The following is a 13,498-nucleotide window of genomic DNA, read 5'->3' on the forward strand; positions in this document are numbered from 1 at the left end:
CCAGGCGACCATCTCGAGAAGATGATAGCAAGTATAGTAATATCAATCACAAAGTTCGGTTATTACCAAATTGCATGCATGATAAAATCTGCGGCTGGGAATATTGGTTTTGTTTTTACTTGGGGCCGTAAGTTCCCCCTGGATCCGCTCGCGATTGTGAAAAGTTTTCCGGTACCTGCGTCAAGGCCACCTGTTTGTTCCAAGAGGGTCTATTAATCTCTCAATTAATTTAGTGAGGCGCTCTTGGAAAGGGAACGGGAAAAAAAAGAATATACTGATTGACGACATTTTACGAAATTGTGGAGCAGGAGGCGGGAAAAAAAAAAAAGAGGGCCAGGAACCAGAGACAACGTGTGAATGGGGGGTACATACATGTAGCCACAGCCTACATACCCTCCCCCTTCCAGCTGCAATTTCGAGAACGAGGAGGAGGAAAAGGGCTCGTTCCTGGATCCGTATGAGGCTTTCCCCTTGTTAAGGGTCTTTTTCCTTTTCACATTACATACAGACATACATACAGCCAAAAAAGATAATACGCATCTGCTGCGAGCATCTGCTGCTGTGCTAGCCATCCATCCATCTTATCCACACTTGGCTCCTTGGTGCTGCGGTTAGAAATTAGTTTATGGCCAGGGTGCCACTATCTGGTGACCATCTGGACCCAGCTTATGCAAGGGCGGGAATGCGGGATTGTATCATAGCTAATTTAATCGTTGCGCAGGCGGCTTAACGACGAAAAAAACTCCAACACAAACCCGCCTCTCCATTAACAAGGGATACTTCCACGATGGATGGATGGTAATGGAGCAGCCGTGAGACATTGCGCATTGGTAACGAACGCTGTTCTGTGATGTAGTTAATTTTGTTAGTTATCGTGGAGCCATCTGGACCCACCGGTTATGGCTGATATTGCATTGGCCCAGATGGGCTAACGGGAATCCAACGTTTGAGGTTTTCCAGCTTTTGCAGTTAATTGGCAAGCTAGCCTCTTGCAAGCCGTTTACCGTTGAAGTTTAGCCCGGACATCAAAATATCTATCAATCAAGACTTCATCGCGGAACGGATGATTGCCACTCCGCCTTACCTGAAAAGCCTCAAGAAAGGAGAGGAACGAAATTTTTGTTTTAAACTAATTAACAAAACTTGAGATCAAAAAGAAAAAAAGCCCCGAAGTCAAAGTGAAACCAAGATTTGTCCGTGCCTAACAGGCCATTCGCAAAATAACGGATGTTGAAGTGCTTGTTTGAACGGAACATTTCCTTTTTGCGAAGCTGTTGGGCCAATTGGCGACTCTTCGCCATCTGTTGCCTAAATGAAGCTAGCCATTTGCCTATTGCCGAGCCGTGTCTTTTTGGTCTGGACACCCTCCAGTTCAGCTTAGACCCGAGACACTTTACACCCACCTGCGCCAATCATCTCGATATCTCCAACCTAATGGGTTTTCCCTCCTCCGTCAGAATGAGTGGCTCACAGAAAAATCCTTTGAATGACAGGATGACAAGCATGTAAGCTTTCTTTCTTTCTGGATGTTGTGCTTGGATGAATGGATGATTGCTAACTTGACATCCAATTAATCGCCATCCTGTCTGTCATGTCATGCGATCTACGATTTTTATCTTAATCTCCCCTTCACCTTTTTTTGGTGCATCTTTCGCCATTTGATTTGCAGGATGCAAGTCTCTGAGCGGTCCGCTATTGCATAAGTCTCTGTTCGCGTATGCATCCAGGCCATGGCCCTACCCAGTGCATGCCTTAAGCTTAAGCTTCCACTTTTTTTTTCCCCCCCCTTCCCTCTTGCTCCTTTGATGTGCAATGTACATAACTTTGCACCTACACACGGATGTACATGTACATGTACCCCAAATCCCACTACCCGCCTCCCTACATAAGGGCTTTTTAGGGTGTGCATTAATACTGAAGCTCTTTAGGGTATGGTGGTCTTAAAAGTTATTTTTTTTTATTTTTTTATTCCCACCTGATGGGGCTATTAAGGTTGCTTGCTTCCACGCACATCACAGCGTGCGTGTGCTCAAGCGACGGGAGCAAACATATGTAAATGCTATGTACATACATAGTACTCCGTACTAACTAGCTTGTCGGAGGGGAAAGAGGGAAGACAGACATTTAGAAAAAGGAAAGATGCTCTGGATTCAAAGTGGAGAGGCAAAAACTACCACATACGACCTCATGAATTCATGAAATGAAAAAGAAGAAAAAAATACGACAAGACGAAAAGAAAGAAAGAAGAAAAGAAAGCAACAGTTCACACGCCGGCTGCTGATAGTGAGCTTTTGGCTTTGTGGCACCTCTTGTCTCGTCCATAACTCGACTGGCCTTGTCAATATCGGCCGATCGTCTCGAGCAATTGATGACAAATGAATATGGAAGAGAAAGAAGGTCTTGAAATCGCTCAATTTTCAATCACACGCTTGCTCTGGGAAGCTTGTGTCACTTTACTGCCCAGCCCTTTTTTTCTTGTTAGCTGGTTTTTTTCTGCCTTCCCTTTGTCGTTTTTCCCTTCCGATCCTGTGGGCTGGACTGACCGGACTGACTGGTAAGCTTCAAGAAAAAAAAACTCCCGGGATGCTAAGTTTTCATGGGTCAGCACAATCGCGTCAGCCCTTCCTCCCAAGCAGATTCCAGCTGGTCAATTCTGAAACGCATAACGACCCCTTAAAAGGGTGCCACCGAGAAGCTCCACTCAGGTGACTGCTTCCTTCTGGAATATCTCACGTTTTTCCTGATAGGAGCTTCTTCTTTGTCGACGGCGGTCGTGCAAGGCTAAAGGAAAGAAGAAGAAGAAAGAAGAAAATTCATGCAAAAAAGAGGATGGGGAAAGCAGGGTCAGGAAAAAGTAACAACCCTGTGGGGTCTATGAGGTGCATAGACGTGGTCGCAGCCTATTGGATGCCGCAGCCGAATTGCCCACACCAACCTTTTTTTTGTCTCTCCTCTTTCGAAATCCCCATCGGATCGTTTGGAGGGAGCTAAAGAAAGGGCATGGGGGGTCGAAATGTCGATTGAAAGCTCCTCAAAATAGACTAAACCCTCTTGAGCGACCAAAGTGAGGGGAAGAGATAAGAATAGCACCTATTCGGGCAGGCGGCAAAACATGGAAGAATTTCCTTGCTAAGTTCATGGTACCCCAGAGTGTTCATTCACATCAGGTCGGTTGACCTTTAGTTCGGATTTTGTAAAACTATTATCTGCTTCCGAATGGTATGTAGGTAAGTACCTACTATGTACTTACATATGTACATACGTACATACACACATACATACATACACACCATCGTGAGAAGAAAGCTTACCAGCAGTATGGTACGACAGATGATGATGATGGGATAAGATGGATAAAAGCTCGCCGATTGGTTTCAACAAACGACGCGAGTGCCGGGTCTATTCCTTTGCCCGGATATCCATGGCCCGCGGGTGTACTATGTACTATGTAGATGTTGGAAGCTGATATTCATTCATGAATTGGGATATCGATGCAGGGAAAACTTAACTTCGGCTTGCCATGCTCGATCTTTTCAAGTAGCTTCCGCTAAATCAAAAATAATAAAATAAAAAAAATCCAACATTTCTAACTAATGCCATTTTGACGTCGATGGTCCACGTCCATCCGAATCAAAAAATAGAATAGCCTTGCCCGAACGACCAAGACATCCGCATCCAATCTCTTTCGTCATTGGCGGGCAAAGCTGCAGCAGTGCGCTGGCAGGATGGGTCTCTTGATCCTCGCCCTGGTCTTATCCGCCCCTGCCTTGCAGCTCCTCCCTTCCCTCCTGCTTGAGCTTGCCTGGCTGTTCTGTCTTTCGTCGCATTTGCCCAGATCTCTCTCCACTCAGCTTAACATTCCCCAATTGCTTTTTCGCAAAAAAAAAAAAACTACTCAGAGTCCTTTTTTTTTTTTTCGTTTCCTCAAACAAGCTAACCCTGTCTCCCGGGTCTTCTTCCTCGATGAGTGCTAAGTGGATGTCGACTCGAACCAACAAGCTTAGACCTTGTCCTTTTACCGAACAATGCACGATAACTCGCAGGAAGAAAAAAGGTACATCTTACATACATATTAAGAGAAAGTCTTAATAATAATGGAGTCGATGACATTCCTCCCGTCGACGCCCATCCTTAAACATACACCAGCAGGGTGAACGTTCCTAGTGTGGACCTACCCGCTGCTTGTCTGCAGATTGCATGGCCGCATCTAAGAGCTAGCTACCTAGCTACTTAGCTAGCTGGTTAAACACCAAAAAAAAACATCCGAAACATCAAATAAAAAAATAAAAATAAAAATAAAACAATAAAATACACTTTGCTTGCTTGCTTACTGCTTGCTGGTTTGCCGCAAAAGACGTTTAAAACCGCACGTTTCGTTTTTTTTTTGTTTTTCTATATGTATGTTTTTGATTTTTAGTTTCTGTAGGCTTAGAAAAGCTGATGTCGGACCGTGTGAAACGTCCGTAACGGAGTTGTTAGACGCGCGCACAAGATGTAACTTATCTCCACTTCCCTTCTTCGTTGAAGCTGCGTCACAATCGACGGGAATGAAGGGGAGGGGGGGGGGGCTGGTACTACCCGCCTCTGGCTTCCCTGCCAATTACTGTTCACCCCCCTCCAAAGGAAGAGAGGACCATTCTTACCTGCGGGAAACGACAAGCAGAGCGGCTATAGAGAATGCGTCTCGGTAAGAATAGAAACCCGTCCCTCCAAGGAAGCTTTAACCTGATTGGACGGACGGTCTCCCTTTGATCATTGGTATGGAGCTTTGGGGAACGCGCGAACCAGTTAAACTAGTAATTATATTAAGAGAACAAGAAAAAAAAACCAACCGTTCGAATTCGAATTGTGATAACATAACAAGGTCATCTTAACCTTTTTTTTTGTTTTGGCGCGTGGGCTCCTCCAGGATCCAGAAGATGATCAAGTGTGTCATCAGCGTGGGGAAACGAAAAGGTAATACTCATCCATCCTCATTGCGATAACTAATGGGTATGGGGCCTAGCACCTGGTTTATCGATATTGCTATCGAAACATCCATGTCAAGTTGAAAGTGAGAAAAAAGAAAGAAATAAAGAAAGAAAAAGGACGACAAAGAAGAAAGATTTCGGGCAGCTACTACGTACATAATTACTAGCTGTGCACGGTGTTACTACAAATTCCGACAATGATGTGCCTGCGAATTATCGCAAATTGAGGAAAGCCACACCCCCCATCCCCCAAGATAGGTCACATCTTCATTCAGTAGTTTGCCTGCCGTATTGGTCCGAGGACTTGAGCGCTCGAGCTCAAGAAAGCTCCCCGACTTCCAAGCGAGCCCACATATGTCACTTCTGTCAATGAGTATGAGGAAAGAAAGAAAGAAACAAAAAAAAAAAAAAAGGTAGGTTGAGTGATCACGAAGCGAGCAAGGAGGTTGATAATAACGTTTCAAGTGTGGTTATTTTCAACATCCATCAGGGCTAAGAAAAGCTGTGCCGCTGCCAGTAAGCAGTCAGATACATATGTACATATGTATGTTATGTATGGATGGATGTTAATGTACGTATGGACGCATGTTCATACGCAGTACATCTTCCGCAAAAACCATATTTCCCACCCCCTCGCCCGGTTCTCCAATCATGCATGCACCAGCTTTCCCAAGGTTCCCAAGGACAGGTACATTACATACATTACATACATACCCAGTGGCGAGGCTCGTTTTTTGGGGAAATGCAGGCCGCCCCGATCCGCTCTGGACACCAACATGAAGCCGCTGTTGTTTCGCGGTAAACGTTTGATGCCAGATCCATAATTGATATAAACATTTTTTTTTTTACTTCACGGACGTTTTATTTTTTGATTTAAAGCCTTTACGGGAAGGCAAGGAAAAGAAAGATAATAGGAAAACTCTTGTTATAGTTAGTTTTCGTGGGGGGGGAAACTTTTTTTTCTTCTTCTTCTTCTTTATTTTATTTTCAGGGTAATCCGGAAAACTATTATTTTGTTTTCTTCGGGTTGGAATAAAAGATAAAAAAAATTTTAAAAAAAATAAAATATAAAATATAGAGAAAGAAAGAAAGAAACAAAAAAATGATGCTGGGGGGATTGATTTTCTCTCAACGTTTCTTCTTTGCGAGGCTCGTTACGATAATGGCGTCTCTCGTTTGAAAGAGTTCGTTCAAGAAGAGCAAGGGAAAGGAAAAGTTTAAAAAAAATAAAATAAAAATAAAATAAAGTAAAGTAAAAGAAAAAGACGGACCAGCCAGCCTTCCCTTCACTCAATGGAGCGCGCCGCCCTTCGCATAAATCGTTGAAGCCGGCCGCGAAAAAGCAAATCTGATACCTTTCTTACGCTAATGATCTTGTTTTTCTTCTTCCCTTTTATGTCTCTCTCTCTCTCTCTCTCTCTCTCGCTCACTTAAGATCCAATCCCAGGTCGCAGGAAGGCTGAGGACCTTGGAGTATGTATTCGGAGGTTGACTGGCTGTGTGTAAAAAAGAAAAGAGGCTGGCCGCCATTGACGAATTTCGAGGGTCGAGGGGTGGGAGCTTGTCAATACAGCCCACACACCCACCCATCCACCCATGGGGCCTCTCCCCCAGGCGAGGGAGGAATGACTTGCACCGTAATTTTGGGGCTAAGATTTAAGATCTGTGGAAGCGTAATTGTAAAAAAGGTACATGTACCACGAGGTAGAGATGGAATTGCGTTCGTTTCATTACATCGCAATAATAAGAAAAAAAACGAATAGTTTAATTCTGAAGGAGGCAGTGATTTATTTCAGTTTCTGCAGATGAGATCCAGAGAGGAGGCGAATTGGAAATAAAAATAAAATAGAATAAAATAAAATAGAAAAAATAAAAAATAAAAAAAAATAAAAAATTGAAGAGAGTAATCGGTTTCGAATATGATGCTCTAACCGTAGAGCGGCTCCAACCAGCCGTATCAAATTTTGGGGTCCCCAATCAGACGGAGGCTTTCAAGTAATGTACCATCCTCCTCAGGAAGACTGAGCCCTTTTGAACAGTCCAGAACGGTTGGGTACCTGTCGAGTACAAAAAGCACCAGGTTTTTATTTTATTTTTATTTTTATTTTTTATACTATAGTACTAGCCTAAAGGTGAGAAAGAAAGAAAGAAACCGCATTACTGGCAGGTCTTAGTATAGTATAGGTATTTTACTTTGGTTTGGTTCTCAAGATCGATCTTTGAGGCGGACTGTTTCCACTATACATAATATATACTTACATATCATCGTACATACTTCATACATACATACTAAACCATTTACTATTTACTATTTACCATCGTACATACTTCCGAGTACTCTTTTCTTATTCTTATTCTCCGTCTTTTAATTAATATATTTTTATTTTTATTTTATTTTATTTTTATTTTTATTCTTATTCTTATTCTTGTTTTCCAATTCAAGTTGGAAGCTTTAAAAAACCAAGCTAGCTAATAACTAGCAAGCAAGCAAGCAAAACAAGTAAGTAAGTAGTATCCGTCAGTCAGTCAGTCCGGTCAGCAAAGAAGCAAAACACCAAGATCGAAGCAGTCCGAACCATATCATCAAATAGGAACACTAACTAGGTAGCATGAGTATTAGTATATCAGTACCGGGATAGGATACTATTCTCCATCCAGACATACATAGACGAGCGGACGTGCTGCAGACACACTTACATATATCCACATACTTACATACATACATATTGCTAGCACCCGACCCTTAATTGATCCTCCCTCCTCCCTACCTACCTACTTACCTACCTACATACCTGGGTATCTACTTACTCAATTACTCCTCCCAAAAGGACCCCTCCTTCTTCTTCTCCTACTCCTCCTGATCTCCTCTGTGGTCTGGTCTGGTTCGGTCTGGTCTGATCTTGATCTTGATCTGGTCTGTCTGTCTGTCTTGTCTGTCTTGTCTGTCTGTCTTGTCTGTTGTCTGGTTCTTGAATTGAACACGACCCACGGCGGCCACACTTACACACGCACACACACACTCTCTCTCTCGCACACCACCACCACCTCAGACTCCTCTTTATCTCTTCTCTCTCTCTCTCTCTCATTCTCTCTCCCTCTCGTGGACCGATCCGACAAAATATACACCACCGGTACATACATTTTATACATTACATTACATTACATTACATACGGCAGCTACCGAGTAAACTAGTATATTTACAGTACATATCATATCTATCATATATTTCAATTGTAAGTGCAGAAGTAAAAGCAAAAGCATCGATTGAATAAGAAATCAATCAATCAATCAATCAATCAATCAATCAATCAATCAATCCCTCCACACCTCCCACCTTCCACCTCCCACCTTTCGCAACCTAATACCATATTGTATTATATTCTTTATCCAGACGTTTCCTTGCGCCTGCATGGGGAACGTCCCTCCCTCCCTCCACCTTGTGCGTGCTGCGTGTGTGTGTGTGTGCGTGCGTGTGTGTGTGTCTTTTTTATTTTACGGCATGCATGCCGCTCTGTTTAGCAGCTTTTGAACCTTTCCTCTTTTTCTCTTTCGACAAGCCATCATCATCACCACTATTCCTCCCCTTCAACCTCCTCCTCCTTCATCATCATCATCATACTCCACTGATAGGGACCATCGTTAAGTCGGCGACGGAAAGACCATTCGTCTTTCCCTCTCACTTGTTCGATTCGCAGTTGTTTCCTTTCTTATAGTCTGTCTGTCCCTCTGTCCCTCCGTCCGTTTATCTTGTCTGTACTATTTTTCTTTTCTTTTATACATCGTGGTTACCTCTTGGACAAATCATCCCTGTAGATTTCGCCCCAGCTGTTCTTTTCCCTACCAAACCAGTTACTCTTGAGCTAGCTGACTTGCAGTCCTTTCCTCTCTTGCTTGCTTGCTTGCTATATCTTTTTCTACTGCATCTTTCCCCTCCCCGCCATCCTAATTTTTTATTTTTTATTTTTTATTATCTTTTTTCGTTTTTTATTTTTCTATCCTCTTCCCTCTTCTAATCAAACCTTTATCATCCCCTCATCTCTATCCATCTGTTCAGCGACCCTTCGCCCTCCTGTAAACTCGTGGTCGTCTGTTCGTCTGTGCATAATTGCTGTGGCTCACGCTTGCGCCTTGTCCAACGATATTCAGCCCAAAGCTGTTGTAGTGTTTTTTTTCCCACCCGGATTCCAACCACCGCAAACGCTCGGAACCACTCGGCCGTTGTCTGCGCTGAAAGTTTTCCCTGGCCCTTCGCACGCTCACCTCCTCCTCTCTCTCACCTCCTCTTAATACCCATCGCGATTCACTCGGGACAGACAAATCTGTTGTCAAATCCAGCTGTCCTGTTTGAATTTTGACTTCCCGACGGGTATGTGCGTTTTTATTTTATTTTTTATTTTTTAGTTTCTTTCCATCCATCTCTTTCTGCCTTCTTGGGCTTATGCTTGAGGGCAAGCCTGGACCCTAGCGCGTTGCATGCAGCTGGAAGCTAACTTGTCAAACTTGTCTCTTACCAATTTAGATATTCAGAAATCCGTCTTCTTTTTGATAATTGGCTAGGATAGCTGTTGGGGACAACGTGCTGTTCTTTGTCTGAAGAGCCGACTTGTCTAGTCTCGGTTCCTTACCGCAAACCAACCCTGAGGAAGAACAGGTATATCTTGGAACCCGGCGACCCGCGTTCTCCTACCTTGCACGACAACGACTTTGTCAACGGCTTCTCAAACCCTGGAATACCGATTAACTTCGGTTCAGAAGCATTGCCGTACAAATACCTGGGAACCAGCTCGCATCGACGTGTCAGAATATCTGGATCGTCGAAGACTAGCCTTTCGTTTCTGAGCGACTGTAGCGTTTTGCTTTCAAGCGGAATTCGATATATTAATCATCTTCATTTGCCGGAAATCTTCTTTTAAAGCTCAATTGTCCTTTTTTATTTTTTATTTGCTTCGGATTTCTATCTTTACGATCAAAGGATTACGGATTCTGTTATACCCTGGCTCATACTTATTTTTATTTTTTAACGATACACGAAAGAAACGAGAAGATACGGTAAGTTTATCTCCCTTTCTATCTTAGATTGGAATGCACTCTACGAAATATGGCATATGACGGGCCAGGGTAGCTTTACCAACCACCCCCCATCCCGGTCATTTATACATCTTCGTAAATCGGATTCCAGTATACTAGCTTTGAATGTCCAAATTCGCTGACTTTCATCTGTAAGACAGGACCCGGCAACTGGCAAGTTGTCTATCTCCCAGTAAAAATCCAACGCTAGCCTTCTGTTGAACGATCAACAGACTTCTACGACCAAAATCTCGCAGGGACTCGACAAGGCCTTGCGGATTCTGTAACATATCGATCTGTGTGAACATTTCCTTGGTCTTTCGCATTTTTCGAAAGCCAGTTCACCCACCTGCAACTTGCCGCCCACAGTATCTTAGAATCTCCTTCGGTTTTTTTTTCCTACTCGATCTTTTTTTTTAGCAAGCGAGCGATCCAGTATTTTTATTTATTTTTCCTTCTTCTGCCCCTTTGCATTGCGGATTTTGTGACGGACTTTTTTTTTCCCACTGCTTTTTATATTCCTTTATATATCCCTTTCGGATCGGTATCAAGGCATTTAGAACTTGAGACCGAGATACATTCCTCTTTGACCGACTTGGAACTTCACACGACCCGATTTTCTCCCGTTACAACGAGCTCTCCAAACTCAAATACTCGGTCTATGGAATATTCGATCCTTTGAGGTTTTCAGAGTATCCTTTGTGGCCGCAGCAAATACGAGTTTTTGCCTTACCTACAGGCTCTCGAACACCTAATTTCCAGTGTCAAAGACTAGATTATCTAGCCTGACACCCTCCCTTTCCCCCTTCTCTTTTTCTCTTAACGAAAGTTTCGGCTTCTACCGACCAAGACATCAATGTCTGCGAGCAGTAAGGTCCCAGTTCTTCCTGTCCCAGGTCACAGCTCACAATCTGCCCCTGTATCAGTGAGCGGTAAGTTTTGATATCTAGTCAAACCACTCTAACTTGGAATCACTTTTTGGCTAATATTTGGGTTTTAACAGCTTATTCTACCACACAACCATCTGGGTCACATTATTCGGCGCACCCAGTGCCATCCACAGGGCTGGCTTCCACACAACCCTATTATTCCCACGACAATTCTGTCCCACCTCAATACATCGGTATGGATTCATATAGCCATCAGAGTTATTCGCAGCCGCAGCCTGCAGCTAGCGGACATACTCCTACATCCGCTGGTGGCCTATCATACAGCTCTTCGCATATGCCGCCTCCCTATGAGCCGCAGCATACTAGCCAGAGTGCATACAGCCAGTTTCAGTATCCGACATCAAGCATGCCATCCACATTGTCTTCCAGTGCACCAACACAAGGCCCGTTCCGAGGTGTTATGACTGCAGGCGCAGGCCCACTCGTCAGCTCCCGAAACGAGTCTAATATGTTGGATACATACAACAAGGCTATCTACCCTTCAACCCCAGACACCACTGGCCAAGTTTGCCCGCCTGGAGCCAAGCCGAGAGTTACTGCTACTCTTTGGGAGGATGAGGGTAGCCTGTGCTTCCAAGTTGAGGCGAAAGGTGTTTGTGTCGCACGTCGAGAGGGTAAGTCGTTGAGAGAAACTCCACGCTCTAAAAGAGGATGACATGCTAAACTAAACTTTGCACAACCATAGATAATCACATGATCAATGGAACCAAGCTGCTCAACGTGGCGGGTATGACCCGTGGTCGACGAGACGGTATTCTTAAATCCGAGAAGGTCAGGCATGTTGTTAAGATTGGCCCAATGCATCTCAAGGGAGTTTGGTAGGTTTTTCGAAATTATGGCTGTGCCAAAAAAAAAAAAAAAAGATGAAATCTGAACTAATTTGATATGTACAGGATTCCATTCCAACGTGCTTTGGACTTCGCCAACAAGGAGAAGATTACTGAACTTCTGTATCCATTGTTTGTGCATAATATTGGTTCTTTGCTGTACCATCCAGCAAACCATACTAGGACATCCGCTGTGATCAGTGCCGCCAGGAGAGAAGGTAACCCATGGACCGCAGTTCCACCTTCTTTGGGCAACCCATCTTTGCCTACACAGGGACCGGGTTCTGCTTCCGCTTCGTCGGGACAGCCTTCTGGCGCTCCAAATGCACCGACTCCACAGAGACGCTCTACTGATAGCCTGATATCTCCACAATCTGTTGGCAGTTCAGCGACATCAATGGCTAACCAAACCAGCTCTGCTCTTGTGCCTTCTCACCCCCTCCAGACTCACCGCCCAAGCATCGAACGTAGCATGACTTTCCCAACACCACCGTCTAGCGCCTCCAGCATGATGATGCCAAGCTCTGATTCGCAGTTCTGGCAATCTTCAAATTTGGTATCTACTAATCAGCCATTGGCAATTGACACTGCTACTATGGCTTCGAGTAGATCGATGCCTGCAACTCCTGCTACGACTCCACCAGGCGGTGGCCAACTTCAATCTTACTCTTCTTCTTCCGGCGGATACACCGATGCCTATCGAGGTGTTAACTCACAATCTAGCATCGGTCGTTACCAAGGTGTTGGACAACAATCTCAATATCTCGCCAATGGTAGAGCAGCTACGGATATGGGCCCGCCACAGGCGGCAAGGCCAGGGCAGGCGGCTACGTCGTCTCGTCCATCTTCTAGCCAAAATGATGGCAGAATTACCAACTTAGGTGAATCATCCTCTCTTAGTCATGATGGCGGCAATAGTGCTGAACATGGCGAAGAAGAAGCCGACCACGAAGAAGAATACACCCATGATAACAACCTTCAAGGCTACAACGCCTCCCGTGGGTCGTATTATCCATCCTCGACGATTCTCCCAAGCGACCATGCAACCCAGCACTCGCCAGAAATCAACGGTAGCTCAGCAATCAACGGCACCGAAGTTCCACGATCGACTTACGATGCTTCTAATGTCGCTGTTCCCCGCACCATTGAGACTCCTGGCGCTCGCGCACCAGATGCTACTGGTCACTGGAACTCTAACTCGACATATACCACCTCTCCACACATCGCTCGCTATGATTCTTACAACTCCAATGGCGACCGGTCCTCAGAGGCACACTCCACTAACAGCTCTTATCAAGTTCAGTCGGGAATTGTCCCAATGTCTGGTAGCTACGGAGAGCAGACGTCGAGCATGCCTGGTTCCTTAGCTGGTACCAAGCGTGGTCGCGATGACGACGATGGCCCATCTCGCCCATCAAGCCGTGCTGGAGACAGCGCTGACCCAGATGGCATGGGCATCAAGAGGAGAAGGACCGGCGGGATGCCATCCCCGGCCAGCACTTTCAATGTCACCAACAACATTCCTCGACGCACTGCAATCCCCACTGGAGTTCAGCAACGTCGAAGATGAGACCTGTCCCTCCTCACTCCTTGTCAAGTCACAATCTTGATAGACTGTCATGGCGACATGTTTTTACGACCATTTCCTTTTTTACAAACCTAATACATATCCGCAACCATCTA

The 13,498-nt window shown here is 44.7% G+C and overlaps 1 protein-coding gene across 1 annotated transcript; it reads left to right on the forward strand.

The window, feature by feature from the left end:
- Positions 1-10,894: 10,894 nt before the first annotated feature.
- Positions 10,895-13,385, forward strand: AOL_s00083g25 (uncharacterized protein; the record flags this gene model as incomplete). The annotated part of the gene is made up of 4 exons (XM_011125205.1): positions 10,895-10,970; positions 11,042-11,602; positions 11,674-11,806; positions 11,882-13,385. 4 exons carry the CDS (start codon positions 10,895-10,897, stop codon positions 13,383-13,385), a joined length of 2,274 nt encoding a protein of 757 aa, XP_011123507.1.
- Between the last annotated feature and the right edge of the window lie 113 nt (positions 13,386-13,498).

This window comes from Orbilia oligospora, assembly GCF_000225545.1.
Source record: "Orbilia oligospora ATCC 24927 unplaced genomic scaffold scaffold00083, whole genome shotgun sequence".
Taxonomy (NCBI): domain Eukaryota; kingdom Fungi; phylum Ascomycota; class Orbiliomycetes; order Orbiliales; family Orbiliaceae; genus Orbilia; species Orbilia oligospora.